This window comes from Perissodus microlepis, chromosome 23 (genome assembly GCF_051167445.1).
Source record: "Perissodus microlepis isolate ML-2025 ecotype Zambia chromosome 23, ASM5116744v1, whole genome shotgun sequence".
Classification (NCBI taxonomy): domain Eukaryota; kingdom Metazoa; phylum Chordata; class Actinopteri; order Cichliformes; family Cichlidae; genus Perissodus; species Perissodus microlepis.
Window position 1 is genome coordinate 16,910,308 of NC_140482.1, and position 24,728 is coordinate 16,935,035.

Consider the following 24,728-nt stretch of genomic DNA (forward strand, 5'->3'; position numbering starts at 1 on the left):
AAAAAAAACAAACTTATAATCAACTTTTTTAAAATGATAATCACCATGGGTAACTGCTCAACATCTTCTTGAGAAATGCAGAGGCACTTTGAGACACATTTGGGTACAGTTTCGTTGGGTCAAACTTGGCCATCAGGATTTTGGATTCAACATGCTGAGGGTCCTTATCTTCAAATGGGAGGTGACCACTAAGCCTGGTTGAAGAGACACAGAAAAAATAAACAGTCAGGTTGCTTATTCCAAAATGTAAATATGCAAAACTTCGTATTTGTTTGACTGAATTTAAATACAATTCATCCTATTCACTCTGGCGTTAAGGGTAAAGGTCATTAGTGGCACGAAGCAAAAAGAAAACTTACATAATGTAGGTGACAATGCCAACAGTCCAAATATCTGCAGGAGGACCAACCACTTCGCCTTTCACCATCTCAGGAGCTTGGATCACATTTATCAGAGGATGAAAATTTAGAAAAGCAGAAGATTTTCAGATTTAGTAGAAAATCCTTCCATCGAAAATATTAAGCATGTAGAGCCTGCATCTCTTGATCCTTACCCATGTACTCCAGCGTTCCTGGTCCTGATTCCTGCTGCTTGAGGCTGAGGGGGTTGAAGGTCTGTGCGCTCCCAAAGTCCACAATCTTGATGGCGTTGAGGTTGGTCACCATGATGTTGTCAGGCTTGAGGTCCAGATGGAGGATGCGACGGTTGTGGAGGTACTCGACCCCCTGGACAATCTGGACCAGGTATCCCACCACATCGTCTTCAGAGTAACGAAACCTTTTTGTCAGTGAAAGAGGAGGTTCACATGTGATTATAGGACACAGACAGGGAGAGTTCAAGCAGCATATCCTGAATAAATTAATGCTAATTTAAATTTAAAGTGTTGAGAGATTGATGAAAGACTGATTCATTGCCAGCCTACATCACCTGAGAGCTCAGCTGATACACTTTTATGCAATCAATCTCATTCAGGGCATATTTATTTTATATCTTCAAGCCACTTTGCAACCCACTCCACTCCTAGCTTATCTCTGCTGCTCCCAAATACAGCCATGGTGTGAAATACAACTTAAAGCAGAATCAAATAACAACCTTTTCAACCTTAATGACTCCAAGCAAGACTCTTCTTTTTAGACTCCTGCTATGCAGGTTTGTCTGAGTTTGTGTGTCAGTGTGAGTCAACATATCCACCATCCTACCTGTCTATAAGGCTGTATAGCAGCTCTTTGCCAGTGCAGTACTCTGCCACCAGCACCAGGTAGCGTGGTGTGATGTAGGCTTCGTGGAGACCCATGACTTTTTCATTGTGAAGAGATTTCAGGATTTCGTACTCCTTCAGGATCTCCTGCTTGTTCTCTTGAATGTAGGGAATGATCTTTGCCATGTAGATTTTACCCGTCGCATTCTCTCTGCACTCTCGGACGACTCCAAACCGACCCCTGCCAATGATAAGTCCTGATTACTTTGCACAACGCAAATAAAAGCTTGACCATGTGAATAGATTTTTTCTCAAGTTATAACTTTCAGAGTAACGCCAAACAAATATAAATTTAACAGAAGTCTCAACATCTCTTTGATTCACCAGCTTCTGAATTTCTTGTTATTCTAACTCTGATGTTTTTTTGCAAGATTCATGTCTTTTTTCCCCAAAAGGACAATATCTATCTCACCTCGCTTTCTCATCTAGGAAAGTGTACGGTTTCTGTGGAACTCCCTGTCGTAGAGCAGTAGAGGGTGTAGCGCGTCCCGATGGGGTGCCTCTGGCGGGGGTACTGGCTCCATCACCGATGGGACTCAAGCTGGAGGTCTGTAGTACTTGTGGGGTAAAGGACACCGGAGTTGGAGCCACACGAGCAGTAGCAGTGATCGTGGGGACATATGTGGGTACTGAGGCCACGGTTGGTTTTGTGGGGGTTGAAGGTGGGGTTACAAGAGAAGGTGGGGGTAATACAGCTGCAGTCTGTGTCATAGGAGTCACCACATTTACTGGACTCTGAGGTTTGGGGAGGACAAAGGGAGAGGTTGCTTTGGAGGTGGATGATGAAGGGAGAGTGGGGCTTATTTTTTGTGTGTCATCCACTGTTGCACCTGCAGATGGCAACAAAGGGTTTGTTGAAGGTCCAGAAGGCGAGGAGGTTAGAGGGGTAGGCGTCACCACAATTTTAGATGATGGAGATGCAGATTGAAGAGAGGATGCATCAGTGAGGGCTTCATGTTTTGGAGTAGAGGAAGTGGAGGTGATGGTGGAGACCGTTGATCTGGGAACGCTATTTTGGACTGGTTTGTGTGAAGGGAATGTCACTGAGGAGGTAATCACAGGCGTAGGTGGGGTTGGGGCTGTCTTTACAACAGCAACAGTAGGTGAAGGTCCTCCAACTGTGAAAATAGTTGAAGGTTAAATACATCAATTATTTACTCAGTATATTAGCTGCTTTTACCAAACTCCAGTTTTTAAACATGTTGTTTGTTGCGTAGCTTTCTTACATTGGTTTGTGTTTGGTTTGAGACAATGTATGTGGTCTGGATGCATTTCATACTATGCTGTGGCACTACCAGTTAATGAAAATGCAGGATTTTCATGATTTTGTTATAGACTGTATATAAAAAATGGAAGGAGCTGCCACAAGTTAGCATTTTGACTCTCAAAGTCTTGCTTAGTTTTAAACCAGATATTATAGAAAAGACTGGATCTGACTGAAAAGCATCGGATATTGATCCTAGGGTAGCATCTTGTCAACGACAGACTTACCAGGTCTAAAATCAAGATAAAGACCCCCCAAAAGAACCCCCCAAAATCAGACAACTACCTTTGAGCAAGTACTTGGTGATGGTGGAAAGGAAAAACTCCCTTTTAAGAGGTAGAAACCTCCAGCACAAACAGACTCAGGGACAGCTATGTGGCAATTAAGTCCATTAACCCATTAACAAAGAGTCATATATCAAGTATGGTCATTAATATGGTCACTAAAAAGAGAAGGTTTCCCTTTGCTGGCTATTGGAGGGAATGCAGTTCACTTGTAAGACCTTACTAATATTGTGACACACGATGGGATTTAATTGATAGCTTGTGCTTTGGTGTGATGCTTTTAGAACAGTTTCGTTTTTCTAGCTCTGTGCAGCGTTTTGTCCATGTATGCTCACTCTTTGACAGGCAGTATTATACCTGTGGGCGCCATGCTAACTGGGCTACAACAGTTGCTGTACGGCCCCTGTCCGGCCTTGTTCACACAGGCCACGCGGAACTTGAAGGTGCCACCTGGTGGCAGGTCTGTGACATTGTAGTAGCAGTCGGCAATTCTGGTGGCTACAGTTAACCAGTTCAAATCACCTGCAGGACAGAAAGGAAATAAAGAGTATAAGATGTTGCTATAAGGTGATATGAAACTAAATACTGAATTTTGATTGGTATCAAATTTACATATTGTACGAATGATTCTAGGTATAAAAATGCTTGGTTTATTATTAGAAAACAAAGGTGAATACATCAATGCAACATTTTTCTATTTTGTCCTCTTTGAACGGAAAAACAACCAAAGAAAAAAGAAGTAGTTGAATTAATATAACACCAGATGGCAGCATTGATCAACACATAAAGTAGTGATTTTGTGAATAAGAAGCCTGTGTTCAGTTTGCCTCCTGAAAAATAATCTGTCATTACATCTCGTTTTCTGTAAAAGCACGGCGAATCAGACCTGAATTAAAATGTAAATTAGGTAGTGGCACAGTGTTTTGTGAGAACGTACATTAATTCTCCCTGCCAAAGATTACTTTCTTTTTTGATCAATGATCAGTTAAAAATTCAGAATCTACTCCCTTCTTCATCTGCCAAATGATGATTCATTGGCCATAATGAAAAAAAATTCTGACAGCAGCTCTGGTACACTCACTATTCCCTCGTGGACTGAGTCACTTTCTCCATCTAAATGGTGTCTGTAGATTTGCAAACTATCATCTCTGGAGGATTCTCCTCACTGTGTTAAAAACCTTACAAAAGTTACCTCTTAGGAACTTAAAATGTAGAGTTAAATTATTTTATCCTGATGTGAAAGGCCATAATGACACAGTACACAAAGGGATTTTTTTTTAAAACAAACAATGTGAACAAAGTGAACAATGATCTCCTCTAATCAGAAGTATTTTTAAGGAGAGAAACTTATAGAATAATAACTCACCCTCTGTTTTTCTTTCCAGAATGTAGCTGCATGGAGATTTTGTCTCAGATGGCTTCCACAGCACCAGGGCTGTGTTGTTGTAAGTCTGAGGAACTTCAGGGGTCCCTGGTCGTTTGGGGACACCTTCATTGGATGAAGATAAAAAAAAGAGTTGGAATTTAAGGAAAGAGGAAAACAACAAGTAATGTAAGTATACACTGTAAGGACTGCCAATTATCTTAGTAAGGATTCACAAATACCTACACATAAGAAATTGCAGGGAAATCTATTTGTGTTTAAAAGAAGAAAAAAAAAATAGTGACCAATATACTGAGTTTTTAAATCACCAAATATCGGTATCAGTCTTACAAATTGTATATCAGCAGGCAGCACCAACAGACTAATGAACTGAGATGAACTGAACTAACTAAAGAAATGAGCCTTTCAAGCACTCAAAGTGGGCAATGTTGAAACTACATGGGAGGCATAAGCAAGAATGATATTCTGGGGCCTTTACAGTAAATATTCTTACTTACTTACCAAATATCAGTTTTAAGCTACCATATTTCTATAGATATATCATTTTAGTACCTAAACTGTTATCGTTTTGTTGCCTAACTATAGTAGCTTGCAAATAAATAGCTACCATTAGCTTTTAATAGCTAAATATACATAGAGTGCTAAAATCCTAACGTGATATTGAAAAATCGATGGTTTTAGCTAAAGGCATATTGCATATTGCATGACTTCCAGTGGACTTGGATTTTGGAGTATGTCGCATTGTCTCTACAGAAGCCTTTTTGGTGGCCAAACTATAGGACTATCATCACTTGCTCTATGTGGGAAAAATATTTTTAACTACCATAGCTACTACTGATCATTTTAATTCCATATAGCAAGACACATGATTTCACAGGTCTGATCCGAGTAGGCTCTTTTAGTTGTTTGTGATTTTACAAGTTTGTGAGTCTTATTTGTCTGAATAAATATATGTGAGCAACTTTCAGTTGTGTTCAAACCTTGGTAAAAGGCGCTACCTGGTGCTAACAGTGCTAATCCTTGGTGTTATTGCTGTTCGATTGTTAATCATCGCTCACGGGTGGATGTTTTTTTTTTTCATTGCACTTTACTGCCTTTTGTGTTTGATATTCAATGCTAAAATGTTTTCATGTTCGATTATTGTTACTTTCTTTTTCTATAAACTGTAGATTTCCTCTGCCATGTTTAATCTTCATCATGGTTGTTGTTTAGTTTATATTAGATTTATGTAACAGATCTGATCACTGACTTATATGAAAATATAAAACAATTCAATTTAATGTTTGAGTTGCAATGAAATGAAACCAAACATGACAGGATAATTTGGTGCTCTATTTTCACAAAACATTTCCTTTTACGATGGCCCACTAGCAAGACAATGGAAGGGAGATAAGCTGTCTCAAGTAATACTACACGGCCAAATCTGTAGGAAAACATTCAAAAGCAATCGACTGCACCTGACATCTAAGAAATATACTTTCCACCAAAGCCCCAAAAGTCTCATTTTTTCTGTTGCATTTGTAAGCAGACTGCTGCTCTTAATGTAGCCTCTTTGTGCAAAGGCATGATTGAAGTTTAGAGTATGCCCTGCCCCAGTTGGTTTTGATCATCATGTACAAAACTGCAGGGAATACGGTATCATTTACTTTTAATAGGTGATAATTATGAGAAAATCCCAAAAATCCATTAAGTTAATCTACTGTAAAATGAATCCATTGGCAATAATGTTCATTTTAGTGTTATTACTCATACCATTCTCAGTGCAATTAAAATTCAATAATGTAAAATGCATCACATTATGAAAATTACTGTATGTCTGGCAGGAAAATGAGCAGCTCTTCCTCTGTGAAGAGTGCTAAGTTCATGTTCTGTTGCTGCTGCAATGTATGGGGCTGGAAATGGTGTACTGGAAAACTGCAGTTCCTCAAATGGCCACTTGAGACACTGCTCCAAAAATAAGATCCCCACACACTACCATCTAAAAATGTTCACCTTTACAACTTCTGCAACTTCTAATCAATATATTTAACAGACAGGCACAAAAAACATTTTTAGTCTTTATTGCTAACGTCCCCACTCATGACAATTGCAGGAGAGGGTGGAGAAATATATGTATTTTTTCCATTCTATAAAACAAAAATTTAACTAAAACGTAAATAGTTATGGAATGTTATGGAACAGACAAGTGACTTACAAGCTATGGAAAGAGTACAGGAGGTAGTAATAGTAGCTATGGGGTTGGATGCTACACATTCGTAAACCCCGGCGTCCTTATAGGTGGACTTTCTGATCATTACAAGCTGTCTTCCATCTGGGTGGGAGATTAGGTTGACTCTGTCATCCACCTCCAGTGGTTTCCGATCTAGAATACACAAAAGCATTAACGAATTATCTGCACTATTTACATTATTTTGATAATTGATAAAGCTACCTTTCATCCATGTAATTTGTGGTTGTGGGCTACCAGCTGGAAGGCAGCTAAGAGTGACAGGTTCCCCCTCCAGCAGGACGTGGTCTTTCAATTTGATGTGAAACACTGGAGCAAAATCTGAAGCAGAGCGGACAAACTGTTGGCTTTTTGCCTCTTCTTTGGGGACGCTTGAGGGCAAATCAGATTGGGAAGGCGTTTTGTCTTTCTTGCCCCTTGTCAAACCCCACCTGTCCCACCGTGACCTTCTCTCACTCTCAGAATGGATGCTAGAAGTGGATTCAACTGATTCCTTAGACCCTGAGGCGCCAGTTTGTTTTGCTAGCTGATTCTCAGGGATGCCCATTCCTTTGAGTCCGCGGCCCTCAGACTGAGAGTGACGGTGGCGGGTAAACAGGGGTGTGCGCTTTCCCTCTGAATCTCCTTTTCTCTCTTCAGACTGACTGCGTATTTTTGCAGATATTCCTGCCACTTTGTTCTCAAACCTCTGTTTCATTGCCAGGACAGGAGAGTCTGTGACCTTGTTTAAATCCCCTTGAGCCAGCTCTTTCTCCGTGTCTTTATTGTTCCTCTCCTCTGACTGAGTCCTTAGTTTGGCAGAGATTCCTGCCACTTTGGACTCAAACTTACGCCTCATGGCAGATACAGACGACTCCTCAGCTTTTCCTCGCTCCCTGTCATCCACATTCTTCTGTGTCCCTCCACCATTCAGTTCCTTTGTATCCAAAGACTTACTGCGACCAACAGCCCAAGACACTCTCTTGTTTTTAGCCGTTTCCTGCACATTGGATTGCTTATCTTCTTGTGATTTCTGAACCTTCTTCTCAGTGGATGGTGACCTCTTGGCCCGCAAGGAAAACCTTCCAATTAAACCAAGGCCTGTTTCTTGGTCATCTCTTCTTAAATCTTGAACAGATTTCGATTTCTCCTTAAGTCCTGACGATACCATTTCTAGAGGCGCCCCTCTTGGTGCAGGCCTATAAATCTCTTCAGCCCCCTCATTTGCTTTTCTACTTAATACAGGCGATTTCTCCTCTGATTTATTTCTGGTGAGTTTTTTGAGGCCACGGGTCAAAGACGATTCTCGCTTTTTAAACCTCGCTTCAAAGAGCTCCTCTGAGTCAATGTCTTTGATGTCTGTTCTGAGAATAAGCTGGCGAGGGATGGAAGGAAGGTCTGGGTTTGATGAAGAAGAGACAGAACCTGGAGATCGCTCAGGTGTTGCTACTTTGGCAAATACTGCTGGATGTTCCGGGGATGAAGATGCATCTGCAGACTTTGTTTTGGCTATAGTAGAAGGATCCTTGGATTGGGGTTTGTCAGATGTTTGAGACTGCCCTGCAAATGATGCTTCTTCACTACTCTGTGACATTTCCTTGTCTTTCACTTTCTGCTTGCTGATATGTAATGCCTGGTTTTCTTTCCTCTCTTCTTCATCCTCCTCCTCCTCTATTATTATTATAGGAGTAATAACAGAAGGATACGCATAATCACATTCTTCTTTGTCTGCCCCTTCTATTTGGGACTTGGTCCTTTTTTCTTTCATCCTTTCTTCCTCACCAAGTTCGCTCATATGTTTTTCCTGTTGGTCTGGTCTTCCCTGTGCTGTGGTTGAAGCAGACTCCGCTTTTGTGTCTTCTGTTAGTGCAGACATCGAGGTTGCCTCCTGGAGCTTCTTCCCTACTATGCTAGAACTACCCACAGATGGTATCTCTAAGGGGGCTCCAAACCTTCGGTGCAGGGGCATGGGCTCAGAATCCCCCTGAGTGAAAGAGGTACTTTTGCGAAAAACTTTGGTCTTTGGCGTGTCTTCTCCTGGACTCTCAGAGGAAGCTGCTCTGACGAGTGTTGACGGCCCAGTTCTTGATCTCCTCAAATTCCGATCAAGGGATCCTGTTTGCCTCTCATCTTCAATGCCGAGTGTTTCAAAAAGGGGCCCTCGAAGGCCACTCATATTTTTGTCCACGTTTCCTCCCCTGAGCAGCCGTTGTCTCATCAGTTCCAGTTTTAGGGCGTAATCCTCCTGGCTTAACTTTGTAGCCCCAGGGCTTGGACTGCGATTGGGTAGTTCCATGGAAACAGCCTTTTTCAAACTCTTGTTTCTTTCTTCTGATTCCTTTTCTGCACTTTCTTCTTCTGAGTCAATGTGGAGAAGCAGCGCTGAATCGGCAGAACTCCCCCTCCTCATTGTAGACCGCCTGGCTTTTGTCTGGGATTCGTCTGACTCCACACTTGATCCTTTTTTCAAGGGAGCTCGTTTTATATTTTCTGTTTGCGCCTCATTTGGGGTTATGTCTTCATCTTTTATGCATTTAGTAGCCCCTCCTCTATTATTTGCACCTATGCTTTCCTTTTTCCTTGTCCCATCTGCAATGAAACTGTGCCGTCCCGTGACATCTTCATCCCCTGGGATCTCATTGAGGGAGACCCTGGAACCCGAGAAAACCATGGACAGTGGCATAGGAATAAAGGGAAGCTCATCCACATCTGCATCTGAATCAGATGAAGAGGAGGGTGGCGGGGAGCCTTCTTTTAAATGCCGGGCCACAGCAATGGAGACATGGCTGCTTGAGTCATCTAGGAGCTCAGGGATGGACCGCATCACCATTTTGGATTTATAGTTGATGAGGGAACGCTGAAATAGTTAGCAGAGGATTTTGTGGGATTAGTCTCTAATCTAAGTACGCCCCTGTTTCCAAAACTCTGTATAAAGTGTGAATAAAAGCAGAGTGCAAATCATTTTAACCACTTATTTAACTGTAAACCAAAGAGCGACCAAAGAATCTAAAAGCCTCAGGTTGCATGTTAAATGTCAAAGTTCATGAGAGTACAATTAGAAAAAAATGAACAAGTATCGCCTTTTTGGAAGGGCTGCTAGGAGAAAACCTCTTATCTCTCAAAAGAACATGACAGCATGGTTTAGGTTTGTAAAGCTGCATCTGAACAAACCCCAAGACTTCTGGAACAATGTCATTTGGACATACAAGACCAAAGTGGAGATGTTCGTCCATAAAGCACAGCATCATGTTTGGAGAAACATGATAAATCTATTCAAAAACAAGCCTCAATCCCTCAGCAGGAATCAGCTTGTGGTGTCTTTATGCATTTCACCCTGATTTCCAAATGCTAAATGAACGTTTTGTTGTCTGTTACCTGCCATCGCCTTCGAGCCAAAACTTGTTTTAGCATAGCTGTGCTGATGCTTTTGTTTGTTGGTGACTGCAAGACAAAACAATAGGTGGGAGCACTATTAACAGAGACATAACTACATCTCATGAATCAGTGACACAGTCGGCAGGATGGTAGATGTTCCAGTGATAGCTCACCTTGAACCAAGGATGACGAAGGCACTCGATGGCACTTGCCCTCCTAGGTTTGGGACACAGTTACAGTTCAGACATGTTTAATCTGTGAACTGTAGCACAGTTGCTTCATATACAGTATTTTTATGGTACAAAACTAAGAGGCATCAAAATGCTTACAGTCTGTCCACCACCAAAAGCTTGATGACAAATCCTTTTGCTTCTTTGCAGAGGTCAGAAAACATGCTCTCCTCAAACGCCACATTGTAGTTCCTGATGTTTAAAGCAGTGGCTTTGTCATTCTCGCCCGCAAAAGGTGACACACCGGTCAGGCTAAAGCAAAAAAAAGAACAGGTGTTTTATTTAGCAAGATGTCAGATTGACTGATTGGGTTTAAATACACACATGCTGTGAAGAAGAAAAAAACGTACCAGAGGTAAGTGATGACACCAACAGGCCTGTGGGAGAGCAGGACACATACGTGACTTGGAATTTGAAGAGCAACATAAAAGCACAGATAAACACAGAAATTTGATGGACTTGCAGATAACTGTGAGTGTATATAGTGCCTGCTGTGCCTAGTCACTTCTCCATGCCAGAGAACAGGTGGCTGACCATATGTCTGTTGCTGTGGAAACTGGAGTTTGGTTAACAATCTCTGGAGCGACATATTCTGGTGTGCCGTATTTGCAGTAGTGCTCCTCTGAAGTCTCCAATTTAATGGCATTCCCGAAGTCGCAAATGCGGATCTGATCACTCCCTGGACTTGCCATCAAAATATTTTCTGGCTAGAGGGGATGTGTACAAAAACAACAACATTAGGAACTCATAAAAGGTCAATCAAATCTGATACAGTGCTTGTGGTGGGACAGATGGATACCTTTATGTCGAGGTGAGCTATATTTTTTTGGTGGAGATAGCGAAGACCCTCCAAAACCTGCTGAACACTGCTGCGGATCTGTAGCATGAAACACAACAGGAGTGAATCCTAAAAGGCGCGTTACATAATGAAAGCGCAGTGCAGTCAGCAGAAAGACACAAACCTGCAGTTCCATGACTGTTGTTTTCTTGGCCATTCTTTCCAGAAACTCCTCGTGACATCTTTGTACAAGAGTTAAGAAAAAAGAAAAACAAAGCTGCTGCTGCAGCAGCTACTTGATTGCATAGTCCAACTGGTAGGTGCATGAGAAATGAATTATAAATGAGCAAAACTCCCCCACACTCTATCTCTTGCTAATTCCTCTCAGCAGCGATGAGTCAGAGAGAAAAAGCTCGGCTGCTTCATTCATGCCTCCGGGGGGTACGGGGGGACGTTAGGATTAATGCTGTGCATCTTGTACTTGAGATGCATTTAAGTGCACTTTTGTTTGACAATGTAGAAGATAAAATGTGAATCGGAGATGCAGGAGGAAAAAACATTTTTCTGTAAAATGTAGATTACAGTGAATGTTCTAGTGAAAAGGATACAAATCTGTGATAAGCACCACCACGTTCTTCTTCTCAAAGGCGTCATGGAAGTAGAGAATCCTCTCGTTATCCAGCTCAGACAGAAGCTCCATCTCTCTGAGAGCCAAGGCTTTCCTCTTTCCGCGAGCAGAAATTAATTTGGCAGCAAACTCGGTCTTTCCGTTCTTGCGAGTTACTCTCTTCACATAGGAGTAGGCCCCCCTGCACCCACAAACACAAAGTGATGACATTAATGGTTTTGTACATGCCAGCCGTGTTGGTTTTTTTTATCCATTTGTTTTCAAGACTGATTTCTCTTTGATAGAAGTAAAAAATTACAAGTTATAAATATAAATATTATTATTATTATGACAGTAATTAAGAGCCAGATTTACTAAGCAGGGCAAAATTGCACTGAGCACAATCCTTTGGTCACTTTGTACACTTAAATATTCTCCTCCCTGTACTATGTGCTAGTGAAATATGGGTCAGTTGCAAAACTTCCCAGTTGCCACCTCTACCATGCGATCCTGTCATTGCGCTCTCTTTGTAAATACCAATTGTACATTTCTTACACAAACCCAGTTTGTTCTGGCGCAATGCGTTAGTAAAGTTGGGCTGAGTATGGTGGAAATTCGTTTTAGACCATTATCAGTTTACACATGTAACCACACTTATTACCGATACGTCTGGGTCATGGAGCGACATCTATAGATAGATGCGAGTATGCCTGCCAGTATTGCTTCAGTTCATTGAGGTGTTGTTTTAAGCCTGAGGGCTGGACTTCTTCCTTCTGTTTGGCAGACTTGCTGTTGTAGATTTGCTGCTGAGCTTGAGGTTTGGACTGATGTCCTCACATCTCTAGACTCTAGGCATAAAGAGGAGTTCATGGTCGGCTCAATGACTGCAAGGTGCCCAAGTCCTGTGGCTGCAAAACAAGCCCAAATCATCACCCCTCCACCAATGTGCTGACAGTTGGTATGAGGTGCTATGCTGCATTTGGTTTTCTCCAAAATTCAGTGCATTGTGACCAAATATTTCCACTTTAGTCCCATCTGTCCAAAGCACATTGTTCCAGAAATCTGGTGGTTTGTTCAGATGCAACTTTGCAAACCTAAGCTGTGCTACCACGTTCTTTTTAGAGAGAACCTTTTCACCCATGCAGGCCATTCCAACAACCCATGTTTTGGTCAGTCGTTTTGTAATTGTACTATATAACTGATTTTCACAGGACTCTCTCTCTCTGTCTCTGTCTCCACACACACACACACACACACACACACACACACACACACACACACACACACACACACACACACATATATATATATGTATATATATATATATGTATATATATATATATACCTTGATAATAGGTCCCTTTAATCCCTTTAATGACTAACTTCCTTTCCCTCCACTTTATTAATAAATTCTTCTTTGTGAGAACAATGGAAAGACAAATGGAGGGGCAATAGTCATTGTATAATAACTTTCATTCTCCTTAGGCACTCTTCTGTGATATTTGGGAGAAGAACTCATAATCTGAACTCCATTACTGGGGTACTCGTGCTGTTCACTGGGTGGAAAACAGATTTCTTCATCTGCCTGTTTTGCCATCCCAGTGGCTGTGCAATTCACAGTAAATGCCTGTCTCTAGACCAAAACAAATCATCTGTTGTCGGCTAATGCGTTCACTCCACTCTCATGGCTGGTGACTCATCTGTCGTTTCTGTCTGCTGTTGTTAAGCAGGTGCAACTAACCCCACCGCCACCCTCCCATCACACACACACACAACCCCTCCGCACCAGCTCCTACCCCTACCTCCCGCCCTCCAGGCCGACCCTGAGCGCTCAAGTAGCTATTAACGTCAGTGTCCTCGTCCTCGTCGGGATGTGAGGCAGGAAGAGTGCGCACACTCACCTCCCTATCTCTTTGTGGATGTCATAGTAATCTGTCAAACGCCTCATCTTCCTCAGAATGGTTCCCTCATCCTCCATTGGCTCTTCTGCTTCTTTTCGCTCTGGAGAAAAGCATCAACATAGGCATCTTTATTGGCTTTGTGTGTATGGATGTGTGTGTGAGTGTGTGTGTGTGTGAGTGCACACACTGATATGTGGGTGTATTTATGTGCCAGCTCAGAGACAGATGGCTTCACATTGTAATTTCAAAACACCTTGTGGTCCCGCCCATATGGTGCGGATTCAGAGGAGCAATTTTCAACAACAGCTAGCCTTTATTAGCGATTCTAAGCAGTAAATATCATCAGCAAATTGGTTAAAAATCTGTTAGCACAATACTTTTGAATGTGAAACTTTTCAACTTTACACATTCCTAATCTTTTCAACTACTGTAAGAATATCGCTGGACTGCATACCTGTATGAACTGTGAGCTCGGCCTTGCAGGAGTTGGACCCGTCCAGGTTCTTGGCAGTGCAGGTGTACACGCCGGAGTGATCGGGCTGAGCGTTGAGGACGACAAGTGAATACTCTGGGTTGTCGTAAACAAATGTGAAGTGGCTGCTCTCCGAGAGGAGCGCATCATCCTGCAGCAGATCAATCAGCTATTAGCATTCACCTAAAAAAATATCATCCGAGTATTCAGTTGAGTTGAGTTGAGTTATAGTCTAATGTTGGATGTACTACCTTAAACCACAGAATATCCGGATCTGGCTTTCCTTCGACCACAACAGCCAGATGACATGTTTCCCCGACTTGCACATCTACGTCCTCCATTATGGTCTCAAATTTGGGAGGCACTGCAGGAAAATCAGGAGGAAAAAAGAAGCTCATCTCTAAGGTGGAGAAGCACTATGGACCGCACATACAGAGTACATTTTATGGTGTTGTGGCCATTTTTGTTGAATTCTTATGAATCATAATTTGTATCCATTATTGTTTTTTCTTTAAAACAGTAAAAATATGCTTAAGCTAGTTTTGCTATTTAAATCTGTAATTAATTTTACTTCTGGAAAAGTCAGAAGTGCTTTCTGAAACAAACCCCCTGTTGCCCCCATGGCCTTTTTTTGGAGTATGTTTTTTTGGGGGAACTTAAAAGGCCGTGACAGACAGGTCTCGCTGTTGTTCAATCTTCCTTTGGGCACTAAATGAATATAAAAGCTGATGTTTTTATGCAACAGATCAAATAATAAAGACACACTTTGTCTTGTTGACATAAGTAGAAAGTTGTTTGGATTCTCACTAAAATGCTAAATTTGTCACGTGGTGCGCCTGTCTGGACTGACCTGCCATGGCCAGCTGAAGTGTGCACAGGTCGCTGCCAAACTGGTTGCTGGCCGTGACCACCAGCTGACCGATGTCCGTGCTCCTGACCCTCTGCAGCTTCAGGGTGTGTTGATCATCGTCCGGCATGCTCATCTCGCACATCCCCGGCTTACTGACCAGCACCACGCCCCTCCTGAGGTAAGCGGGTTTCAGAAAAGTTGGGAGAAGGCCACATTTACCAGTTTGCTGCACTGAGTCTTCTTTAACCCAGTAAGAGAAGACCAACTGTTGTAGTTTTGAAAGCCAATTTTTTTGTTTTGATTGTTGCACAGCGTTGTGGGCTTTGCATTATTTAATTTTCTGTGCTCCAAATGTTGGCAGTGGGTGATGAGTCTGGACTGCAGGCAGGCCAGTTTAGCACCCAGACTCTTGTAAAACATGCAGAATGTGTGTCGACATAGTCTTTCTTAACTAAGAAAGGCTTACTCTGACAAGCTGTATGTCTCGATCAGCATTAAGTACACTAATAGCCCCCTAAAGCCATCATGAAAGCTTTTGAACTGTATATTTAAGTTTTTAGTCTTTAGTATAAGGGCTGCCAAATAAACCCCAAGAAGCTTGGGGTTAATATGATCCAGTTTATGAAACAGACCCTGATGAATGCTATGAAGAAATCGGATGAAAACTTTTTAATGACATCACAAGGACATCACTGGAAGGTTAATAAACTAACTTTTTCCAGGTGACAGCTGCATGCACATGGTTCAGCGTGATGGTGATGTTGGCAGGCTGGTTCTCAACCACGTACACAACTTCTGGCTTGTCCAAAATTATCGGCGCTTTCCTCAAGTACGGTCCTAGAGAAGTCAAAGGTATGTTACAAGAAAACAAAGCAAAACTGGTCCTAAAAGTAGATATGATGTCCTTTAAGGTCGATTATCAGATTAGTGGTAGCATAAGCCTCTTAAACACACTTGATACCTCTGTCCAGCAGCTGGACTAGATCAGTGGCAGGCGATGGCTTGCTAAGCATCTTCCCAGTGGATGCTAGGACTCTGAAAGCATAGCGGACTCCCTTTGACAGCGAGGTGACGGTGTAGTTTGTCTCCCTCAGGTTTGATGCCACAACAGACCACTGGATGGAGCCCAGAGGCTGCTGCTGGACCACATACACCAAGGAGCCAGCATCTGTAAACACACATGCTCCTTAATTACTTGGTGGCAAAGACATGATTAAGCAGTGCTAAAAATGCTGTATTTTTTCTCCCCTCGAAGGGAGAGAGTATGTAATCAGTTCAGTTTGTTTGTTTGTTAGCAGTCTATCATCCACAGTTTTCAAGACATCGTTTTTAAATTGTGTGTGATGGGAGATATCAATACCAGCTCAAGCTGATTTCATTTTGGGGAAAATTGGGTCGAGATTAAGGTCAATTTTAAAAAACTGATTTATTACCCACAGTTTTTTATGCATCATCTTCAAACTTCACAATAATATACTAGGCCTGAGGTCACACTGGGACCAAGGCTGGCTATATATTTGACCTAGACCTTGATTGTTAGCGCCCAAGGCCCAAGGCCCAAGGTCAAAACTGACCTTTTCAGGAAACCATATCAAGTAATAATAATGGATTGGATTTATATAGCGCTTTTCAAGGCACCCAAAGCACTTTACAATGCGACCATTCATTCACTCTCACATTCACACACTGGTGAAGACAAGCCACAGTTGTAGCCACAGCTGCCCTGGGGCAGACTGACAGAAGCGAGGCTGCCATATCACGCCATCGGCCCCTCTGGCCAACACCAGTAGGGTAAAGTGTCTTGCCCAAAGACACAACGACCAGGACAGAGAGCCCGGAGATTGAACCGGCAACCTTCCGGTTACAGATGCACTTCCCAACCCCCTGAGCCACAGTCGCCCCTTAGTATTATTTCACGTGAAAACGCATGGAGAGAGCTGTACAACACACTTTTCATTTTTTCCATTTTGACACGCTACAGCGTCACAGTGATGCCATACAATCGTGCAAAATGACACACTGCATGACTATATTTTAAAATCTTTTAAAGCTTCTAGAAGCCAAGGCTTTGAACCAGTTCTGCTCCAATCATATGGATTTCGAAATGTACCTTAAAGTCATAGGTCAAAGGTTAGAGTCACACGAATTAGGACAAAATTTTAGCTTCAATTGGATCATCTCCAAACTTTAACGCTTTATATAAGTCAGTGGGATATGTCCACCTGTGTTGCACCAGCCTGCAGGTGTGTTATGAACCTACCAAGTGAAGGGTCGAGTCTCTTTGGTGTCTTCCAGCTGAGGGTTATAGTTTTTCCTGTAATGGCCTCAATCACCGGGGGCCCATCAGGAGGATCAGGAACAATATCTGTTTCCAATAACATACACATATATTTATATATTTCACAATAATATTAGGGAAATTGTGTATCCCGTAATGTATACCATTGAACAGTGTGTATCTATGATTACCTGTAACATACAGATGAGCATAGCAGGCTGCTTTGCCCACTTTGTTGGAGATGACAGCCTTGTAAACACCTCCGTGAGCATGACAAGCGCTCCGAATGATCAGACTGTGGACATCCCTGTCTGGAGAACAGACACACAGGTTTCTTATTCGCCATCTTTCCCCCACTTTGAACGGCTTATTTTTGTGTGTTTATCTGCTTACACTGAGTCATTTTGCGCTCCTCGCTGTTCTCAATGCGCCTGCTGTTGTGATACCAGGCAATAGTTGGGTATGGCAGGCCCGCCACCTTGCATTTCAGCACCGCCTCCTTCCCTTCAATCACTTCCACATCAGCCAGAGGCTGCACAAAGTCCGGCATGGTCCTCTTCTCCACCTCGTTGTCGAACACTTCAGGTTCCTCTGGGATGGACGGCATCTTCTCCAACTTGGACCTGGAGGAAGAAAAGAACAGGTCGAATTTTATCACACGCATTCGCTCCATCTGAGCTATTTTTCTTTGCCCTAGAAAGCAAAAATGGAACCTTTGATTTTTTTTTAAATAGTTTGTTTTCTTCTCAAAGCCTTCAAAGAATTAACAATTACACAATTAGGGATGAGATGCAAATAGAAACAAACGGCTTCTCTTACATGTGAGAGGAGATGGCAGCTCGGGGTTCTTGCACGTACAGCTCAGCAGTGCATTCAGACTTTCCGTGAATGTTTTGAGCAACTGCTGTGTAAAATCCTTCTGTGTCACTGCCAACGTGGGTGATGACAAGCGAGTGACGACCCCCCTCTTGAAGGATGCGAATGTTATCACTCTCCTCCACTCGTGACTCTGAAAGAACGTTATAAAAGACAAATTAAAAAGCCATTTCTTTGGACAAGCCTAAAAAAACAACAAAATGTAGGAACACTGCACCGTCTTTGAGATTCTTACCAAAATGCATCCATGTGACTCTTGGAGCAGGCGATCCGCTCACCTTACAGTCAAACCGTGCCGTGCGTCCTTCGATGACCTCCAGGATGTCCAACTTTCTTGTGAACAGAGGCTCCTTGGACGGCGTGACGATCAGTTTCGCACTCGAGGTCAGCTCCTCTGTAGATGCACATGCGCCCTGTTAGTAAGTGTATCACTGAAATATTTTCAATCACATCTAAAGAAGTTGGAGAACAACCAACCAAAACCTCTCTGGTGGAGACAAAAACACGAAATGGAAAACCCAGCATAAATATAAGGTGTGATCATAAAAAAAAAAAAAAACCTTATGTGATTTAAATTTGCCATGTTTCCACCTTCAGGTTAGACTCCTTGGAAAGAAAAGGAGCCAACCAGTTAGATCAGGCCACAGATTATGGGCCACACACATCTTCCCTTTCTGTCACTGTAAAGACATTTAACTGCACATTTAATCTCTGAAATATCTTAGTACAAGAAGTATAAGTGCAATGTCAACAGTATGTCTCAGTCTTTAAACCTCAACCGCAAAAGGCTGATGCCTTACATATTATCGTCACCCCGTCGGCCAGTCGGATAAGTAGACGGGCTGCATGGACACCTAAGTTTGTAAATGAGATAACTCAGGAAGGAAGTCACCTAGAATTTTCAAATTCATACCAGCGGTTCAGAGTTTTCTGAGCTTTGAACTTGAGAGTTTTCTGAAAATGTTGTGAATGCAGTAACTCAAGAATATTCAGGATCTTGGATTTTCAAATTTAAACCATAGGCGCACCTATTTAAAATCCCTGTGCATAAATTGTTAAAAAATTCTGTAGTGCGTGATGATCTATGATGTGATGATTTATCTATTACTTTATTCCTGTATTATGAGTGGGCTTGGGGAGGTCTTTATCTGGAGAAAAAAAGTAAAATTTATGAAAATACAGTTAAAATTCCAAAATGTAAGCTAAAATGTAAGATGTCCCATGGGTCTTTGTAGGCCCAATTGCAGTCCTGGGGCTTTATGTTTGACACCCCTGAATTATATCGTTTTAGGGAAGAGGAAGAAGGCACAAGCCACGTTTGCGAAACGAGGCCAGTGTGACAGAAGAACTCTGTACTGTGCCTGTCTAAAACTATCTGGGGAAAACAATCATTGAGGTTAAAATCCCAGATTTGTACAGATGATTTAAAAAGAGCAGCAGCACCAGAAGATGGCTTTGAAGGGGAAATTTGCACAGGTTTTTAGTCAGACTGAACATTTATGATCACACCTCATCTTCTGTTCAGCAACAGGGACAACACTGCTTATGATTCACCTTTGGCAGTGCTCAGCTTGCAAGTATATGTCCCACTGTCGTCTTCATGTACTGAATTTAGCATGAGACGGCACCTATAGCATAAAGAAAAATAAATGAATGATTTTTTTTTTATGACACCAAAAATCTGTCAGATAATAAAATGTGCTGCAGTGACAGCAACATGAGGTGGACCTACCTCTTTCCGTCAAAGTGCATCTTACAGTTGAGCAGTGCAGGCTGGATCAGCTTCCCCCTGGACAGCCAGTCCACATCCACATCTGGAGGTCCCGTGATGTGACACTCAAACACGGCTGATTCTCCAGCCTTCACTGCTGCATCTTTTACCTCCCTGGTGATCGTCAACGCTGTTTGTGCTGCAGCAGTTGATTAAAAGAAAAAGAAAACAGCACAAATAGAGCATATATAAGGAAGAACTACAAGATAGGGCATGACTAAACATTCAGTTCAGTTTCTCATCACCTACCTCTGACCTCCAGTCTGCACTCTGCCTGTTTGCTTCCATACTCGTTGATGATCCTGCACGCATACAGCCCTGCATCTGACCTCTGAGCCGAGCCGATCCTCATTTCACTGGTGCCATCTTCCATCTCTCGCACAGTGAAGCGCCCTGCTGTCTTCACTGAGACTCTGTCCTTCAGCCTGGGTCAGTATAAAGCGGCTGTCAGAATCATTTATGCTCAGGCGCGTAATGGAAGGGTGTTTGTGTGAGACAGTTAGTGACCTTGATTGTGATAAAAGCTTCAGGTTTCTCCTGAGATGTCTAGCTGCAATAAAAGCTTGAGGGGAAAAAAAGATGTCTTACCAGTAAACCATGGGTTTGGGCTGGCCTCTGGCTTTCACTGACATGACAACATCTTGACCCTCGGTTACTGCCTGGTCACATGGTGCCACCTATTAAAGAATGTAAACATGATTACCTATAAAGGCTTTTAAGGTTAATCTCTAAGCTTTGCTCCAGTTTTATCAGATTGGAAGTAAAATCGCATTACGACCGTGCCCAGAATGACTGCAGCTATCAAGTAACAATGCTGCGATGAAGCAAGTGGAGTCATGGTATGAAATGCAAAAGGATATGTCCATGGAGATTGCCATTTTGCTACTAGGAAAATGAATATTGCAGGACAGCGTGATCTTAAGATCGGAGAACAATCAAAAGAAGATTCATATTTCCATGTGCAGTAACTCATATTTATGTCCGATTGTTTTGGGACCTGCCTGTGGCCCCAATACCTGCGTACCTGGAAAACATAAGACAGAGTGTGCAGCAACACCTCACACGGAAGAGAGTAGCCATTAATGACAACAGACAATTGTTTCTTCTTTTTCTTTCTTTTTTTTAAGTTAAATGCAGTAAAATTCAATGGATGGCTCTGGATTTGGGGGTTGCCAGAGGAACAGTGCTTGTCTGACGGCATTGTGCCAAGTGAAAAGTTTGTTGGAGACGGGATTAGGGTTCGGGATTGTTTTTCAGGAGTTGGGCCAGCAGGGTTAGTTCCTGTGAAAGGAACTCCTAATGGTTCAACATAACGAGACATTTTTGACAATTTTATCATCCTAACTTTGTGGGAACAGTTTGCAGCTCGATCCTTCCTTCCTGCACAAAGCAAGGTCCATAAAGACACCAATAAGCGAGTTTGGTGTAGAAGAACTTGACTGGCCTTCACAGAGTCCTGACATCAACCTGATAGAACACCTTTGAGATTAATTAAAGTGGAGACTGCGAGCCAGGCCTTCTGGTCCAACATCAGTGTCTGACCTCACAAATGTGCTTCTGGAAGAATTCCCATAAACACTCCTAAAGGTTGTGGAAAACCTTCCCAGAAGAATTGAAGCTGTTAGAGCTGCAAAGAGTTTATCAAATTCTCAAAATAAACCCTAAGGATTAAGAACAGGATATCATTAAAATTCATATGCAAGCGAATACTTTTGGCAATACATCACAACAATGTGATTGGTCACTTGCAGTGTTGAACCTGGACCAACATTAATTATGATGATTCGGGAAAGACACCGAAATGGGGATATCAGAGACATCGACTATGATGCTGCGCTTGTTATTTAAAGAAAAAAATCATAAGGAGCTTTTATACTTTTACCTGAAATGAGGGAGGCTCTTTTAAATGGTGAGGAAGTGAGCCTCCGACCTCCATCACCTCCTCCTGAGGACTCAGGTACTCCTCATCTGACTGGATTGGACTGCTGATTTCCAGAGATACAGCAGATTTCCCACATTGCGTGTGGGTCGGCTCTGGAAGAACAAGATATCGGACACAAATATAATAGAATTACAAGCATACTACCGCCGTGTCTAATTCATTTTTATTTGAGTTCACAAAAAAGTCAATTCTGATTTACACACGTCTTAATTTAAGTAATTGAGTGCAAAGCATTTTGAAATATGGTTAACATGGCACCGGCGTAGCTCGTTATGTTTACGGTCTTTTTTTTGCTTTGCTGGTGTTGATCTTTGCCAAAATGAGCACTTGGCAACACAAAGCAGTGGGTTAGACACAAGTGGGCCACGTGCACCCCCACACACTGAGCACAGGGACCATCTGAAGTGACCATAAACGAACAGATAACGAATTAATCCCTTAATCCCTGACCCAATCATTCACTCATTCCCACGAGTTCTAGATCAGACACTGTGTCTGGACCCTTGGCAGTCTGGACTACAGTCAGACTCAACTCACAGCTGCGGGAAGAAATATAAAGAGCTGCCTCTCTCTTTCTGTCTCTCCTTCTTCTTTTGTTGCCTTCGTTTTCGTGTCAGCGTTTCACAATCTCTGCAAAGCCTAAGACCACATATCTGGCACGACTAGATAACGTTGCGAGTGAAAATGAATAAAATCAATTACCCAAGTAGAATAAAGACATGTCCCCCCCTTTCAGATGGCAGAACAGTGGACTGATAGGTATTTTGCATGACATTCAACTGTGCAAAATAAAGGGAAAGTGGGTCATCATCTGCAAGTGAAAGGCAGGCTTGGTCGCATGTACAGATGGAAAGAAATGCACTGAAAGCCATATATGGAAAAGCTGACTAATAGCAATGAAACACGATAAAAAAAACACTGTTTATGCCAAATTATTAAGCGACGTAGGTGGATATTCTGTTGCGCTTATATCATTAAAAAAAAGGGGGGGGGGATAAAAACAACAAAATAACCTACCTAGAGTCACATCTCTGAGCGGCGTCTGTGCACCAGGGGATAACTCCCCAGAGTATTTATGTAAACCTGCCAACTCTTACACAACTCCCGAACAGTGTGAGCCGACCAACTTTCCTCCACCCTGTCCTCCTGCTTCCCATCACTGTTACGCCTTTATTCTCTTACGCTCCTGACATCCTGGGCTGATGAAAAAGGTGAATATTTTAAAAGTTCATTAAAGCTTAGGTCATTTTTTTAAAGACTCCACTGAGTCACAAAGCTGTGGCTTTTCAACTTCTTTGATTTTTTTTAATGCAAAAATGACAATAGGCCTGTGTTATGCTCGCACATATTTCTTTGAAGCCAGTAAATCAATCTCGCCCACTATTGTGGTAACAATCTACACACTTCTCGGCTAAAATGACTCACATAATCTCCCGCCACTTTCTGGAAGCTCCATCCCCAAGCCCTGTAGCGTGAAATCTGAAGTGATGAAAAACTCCACGATTACAGCTGTAATCTCGAGCGGGGACATAAAGCAGACGGCAATTACCCGAGAGAACAAGAGGCCTTCTAAAAATACTCCTGCAAAGTTAGACTCCGCTGGCCTAATATGGCAACAGAGGCCCGCGTGCTGCTGTCGGAAAAGCACCAGGGTGAGCGCTCGCATTTGTTGACAAAACTGTGAAGAGGGGAAAGTTGCATTTGCATGAGGCCGAACCGGCACTGCTGGGAGCTTCTCTCATGCACAGCGTAGTATAAACACCCGTCCACTGCAGGCGCTTATATTTTTCTTTTTTTGCCTGATTTTGAATGCCACGGCTGCCTTTGAGGCTCAGGAGACCTTTGTGTGACGGGGGCAGGTCTGCGTTTTGAATTCATGCCGAGGGGGAGCTCGGTGCCTTCAAGAATTAATGGGTTGCCATGGCAACTATCGCTGCGAGGAGCCCTGGTCGGGATGCTGAGCTCCAGCGGGCCTTTGTAGTCATTAAGACAGAATGTCAGGCGGAGGAGGGCTGGCAGCGGATTAAAGTGTGAGTCAACATGTTTGAGAACAGCATCGTTTTTATGTTCCCCCCGGTGTCGCTCTCCTCATTTAAAATTTGTGCTGGTAAAATGTGTCACCATGTCTAACTGCAAAACAAGAAAGCAGTAGAGGCGGGCAGATACATGCAACCATCGATACGCTGGTATTGGTACTGGATAGATACTAGTGCGATAGGATGGATACTTTGTTTCTGTCCTTCTAAGTTCAGTATCTACTGAAAAGTGTTAAATAAATTGAATATTTTTGGAAGATGACTCATCTCATAAATCATGACACACTGCTCACCCCCATAAAAGCTGCCTTTATAGGTTAAAATTATCGGTATCTGTATTGGTATTGGCAATACAGGCTGTATATTTACTTGGTAATCGAATTGCTACCAATATTTCAAGTATCGCACAGGGCTTGAAAGCAGGCTCTGGCCCAGCCTCACCTGACTGAATGTAGAGCGTCGCACTGCATGACGCTCTGCCCGCCGCGTTGACAGCCGTGACGCAATATGACCCCGCATTGCTCAGCCTCATCTCCTTTATCACCAGACTATGCTTCTCGCCCTCAGCTTTAACCACATGGAACGCGTCACACCGGATCTCCACATTATTCTTCCTCCATGTCACTGAGGAGGCAGAGAGAGAGAAAACACAAACACTGAAAAACTGATATGGAAGAAGTCAGGTTGCAAACATGTGAAATGATAAGGCTCATTGATTTGATTTATGAGAGTTTCACTTAAAATTGACCAGATTTCATAAGACTATGTGTGCAAGAAATCGCTTTATACAGCACTTAACAGAAAACAGTCTCCTTACTAAATTCAAAAAAGAAAATTATAGAAAATGGGGATGTTAAAATGGTGACTTGTCTTCAGCTGTACCAGTAGGGGTTGGGCTGCCAGTGATGATGCATTGCAGTGTGACCTCAGAGGCGCTGGGTGCGGTGGTGTCCTCAAGAGGCTTCTCAAACCTCGGGGCCTCAGCTGGCTCATCATCAGCAGACAGGTAAGAGTCATCAGAAGAACCGCCTGTGAATTAGAGGGACGGTCAGAGTGTTTTCTGTGCAGCTGCCGGTGCTCTATTACCTGCTTTAGAAAAATGGGTCAGACTCCAAATTAAAGCATTGGGCTAGTTTCCTTTTACGGATCCCCATGATGAAAAGAGTTTCATTAGTGAGTCTGGGCCCGGCAGCAATTCTGGGTTTGATTAATTTTC

The 24,728-nt window shown here is 42.6% G+C and overlaps 1 protein-coding gene across 2 annotated transcripts in view; it reads right to left on the reverse strand.

Moving 5' to 3' along the window:
- Positions 1-24,728, reverse strand: part of LOC146361113 (striated muscle preferentially expressed protein kinase-like) — a 28,561-nt gene that overhangs the window by 1,538 nt on the left and 2,295 nt on the right. For both annotated transcript variants that reach the window (XM_084922419.1, XM_084922418.1), the window contains exons 3-37: positions 24,395-24,541; positions 23,954-24,136; positions 21,417-21,568; positions 20,123-20,211; positions 19,784-19,959; positions 19,496-19,673; positions 19,318-19,391; positions 17,999-18,157; positions 17,707-17,896; positions 17,281-17,510; positions 17,079-17,198; positions 16,870-16,974; positions 15,571-15,777; positions 15,323-15,446; positions 14,610-14,782; positions 14,011-14,123; positions 13,742-13,910; positions 13,288-13,387; positions 11,388-11,588; positions 10,964-11,021; positions 10,801-10,878; positions 10,536-10,708; positions 10,352-10,378; positions 10,101-10,253; positions 9,945-9,987; positions 9,772-9,837; positions 6,622-9,253; positions 6,385-6,552; positions 4,173-4,295; positions 3,164-3,328; positions 1,671-2,376; positions 1,200-1,439; positions 554-777; positions 360-435; positions 45-194 (exon numbers count right to left, since the gene is read on the reverse strand). In XM_084922419.1, the coding sequence (XP_084778545.1) occupies positions 45-194; positions 360-435; positions 554-777; positions 1,200-1,439; positions 1,671-2,376; positions 3,164-3,328; positions 4,173-4,295; positions 6,385-6,552; positions 6,622-9,253; positions 9,772-9,837; positions 9,945-9,987; positions 10,101-10,253; positions 10,352-10,378; positions 10,536-10,708; positions 10,801-10,878; positions 10,964-11,021; positions 11,388-11,588; positions 13,288-13,387; positions 13,742-13,910; positions 14,011-14,123; positions 14,610-14,782; positions 15,323-15,446; positions 15,571-15,777; positions 16,870-16,974; positions 17,079-17,198; positions 17,281-17,510; positions 17,707-17,896; positions 17,999-18,157; positions 19,318-19,391; positions 19,496-19,673; positions 19,784-19,959; positions 20,123-20,211; positions 21,417-21,568; positions 23,954-24,136; positions 24,395-24,541 (7,972 nt within the window). The remainder of the gene's footprint in view (positions 1-44; positions 195-359; positions 436-553; positions 778-1,199; positions 1,440-1,670; positions 2,377-3,163; positions 3,329-4,172; positions 4,296-6,384; positions 6,553-6,621; positions 9,254-9,771; positions 9,838-9,944; positions 9,988-10,100; positions 10,254-10,351; positions 10,379-10,535; positions 10,709-10,800; positions 10,879-10,963; positions 11,022-11,387; positions 11,589-13,287; positions 13,388-13,741; positions 13,911-14,010; positions 14,124-14,609; positions 14,783-15,322; positions 15,447-15,570; positions 15,778-16,869; positions 16,975-17,078; positions 17,199-17,280; positions 17,511-17,706; positions 17,897-17,998; positions 18,158-19,317; positions 19,392-19,495; positions 19,674-19,783; positions 19,960-20,122; positions 20,212-21,416; positions 21,569-23,953; positions 24,137-24,394; positions 24,542-24,728) is intronic.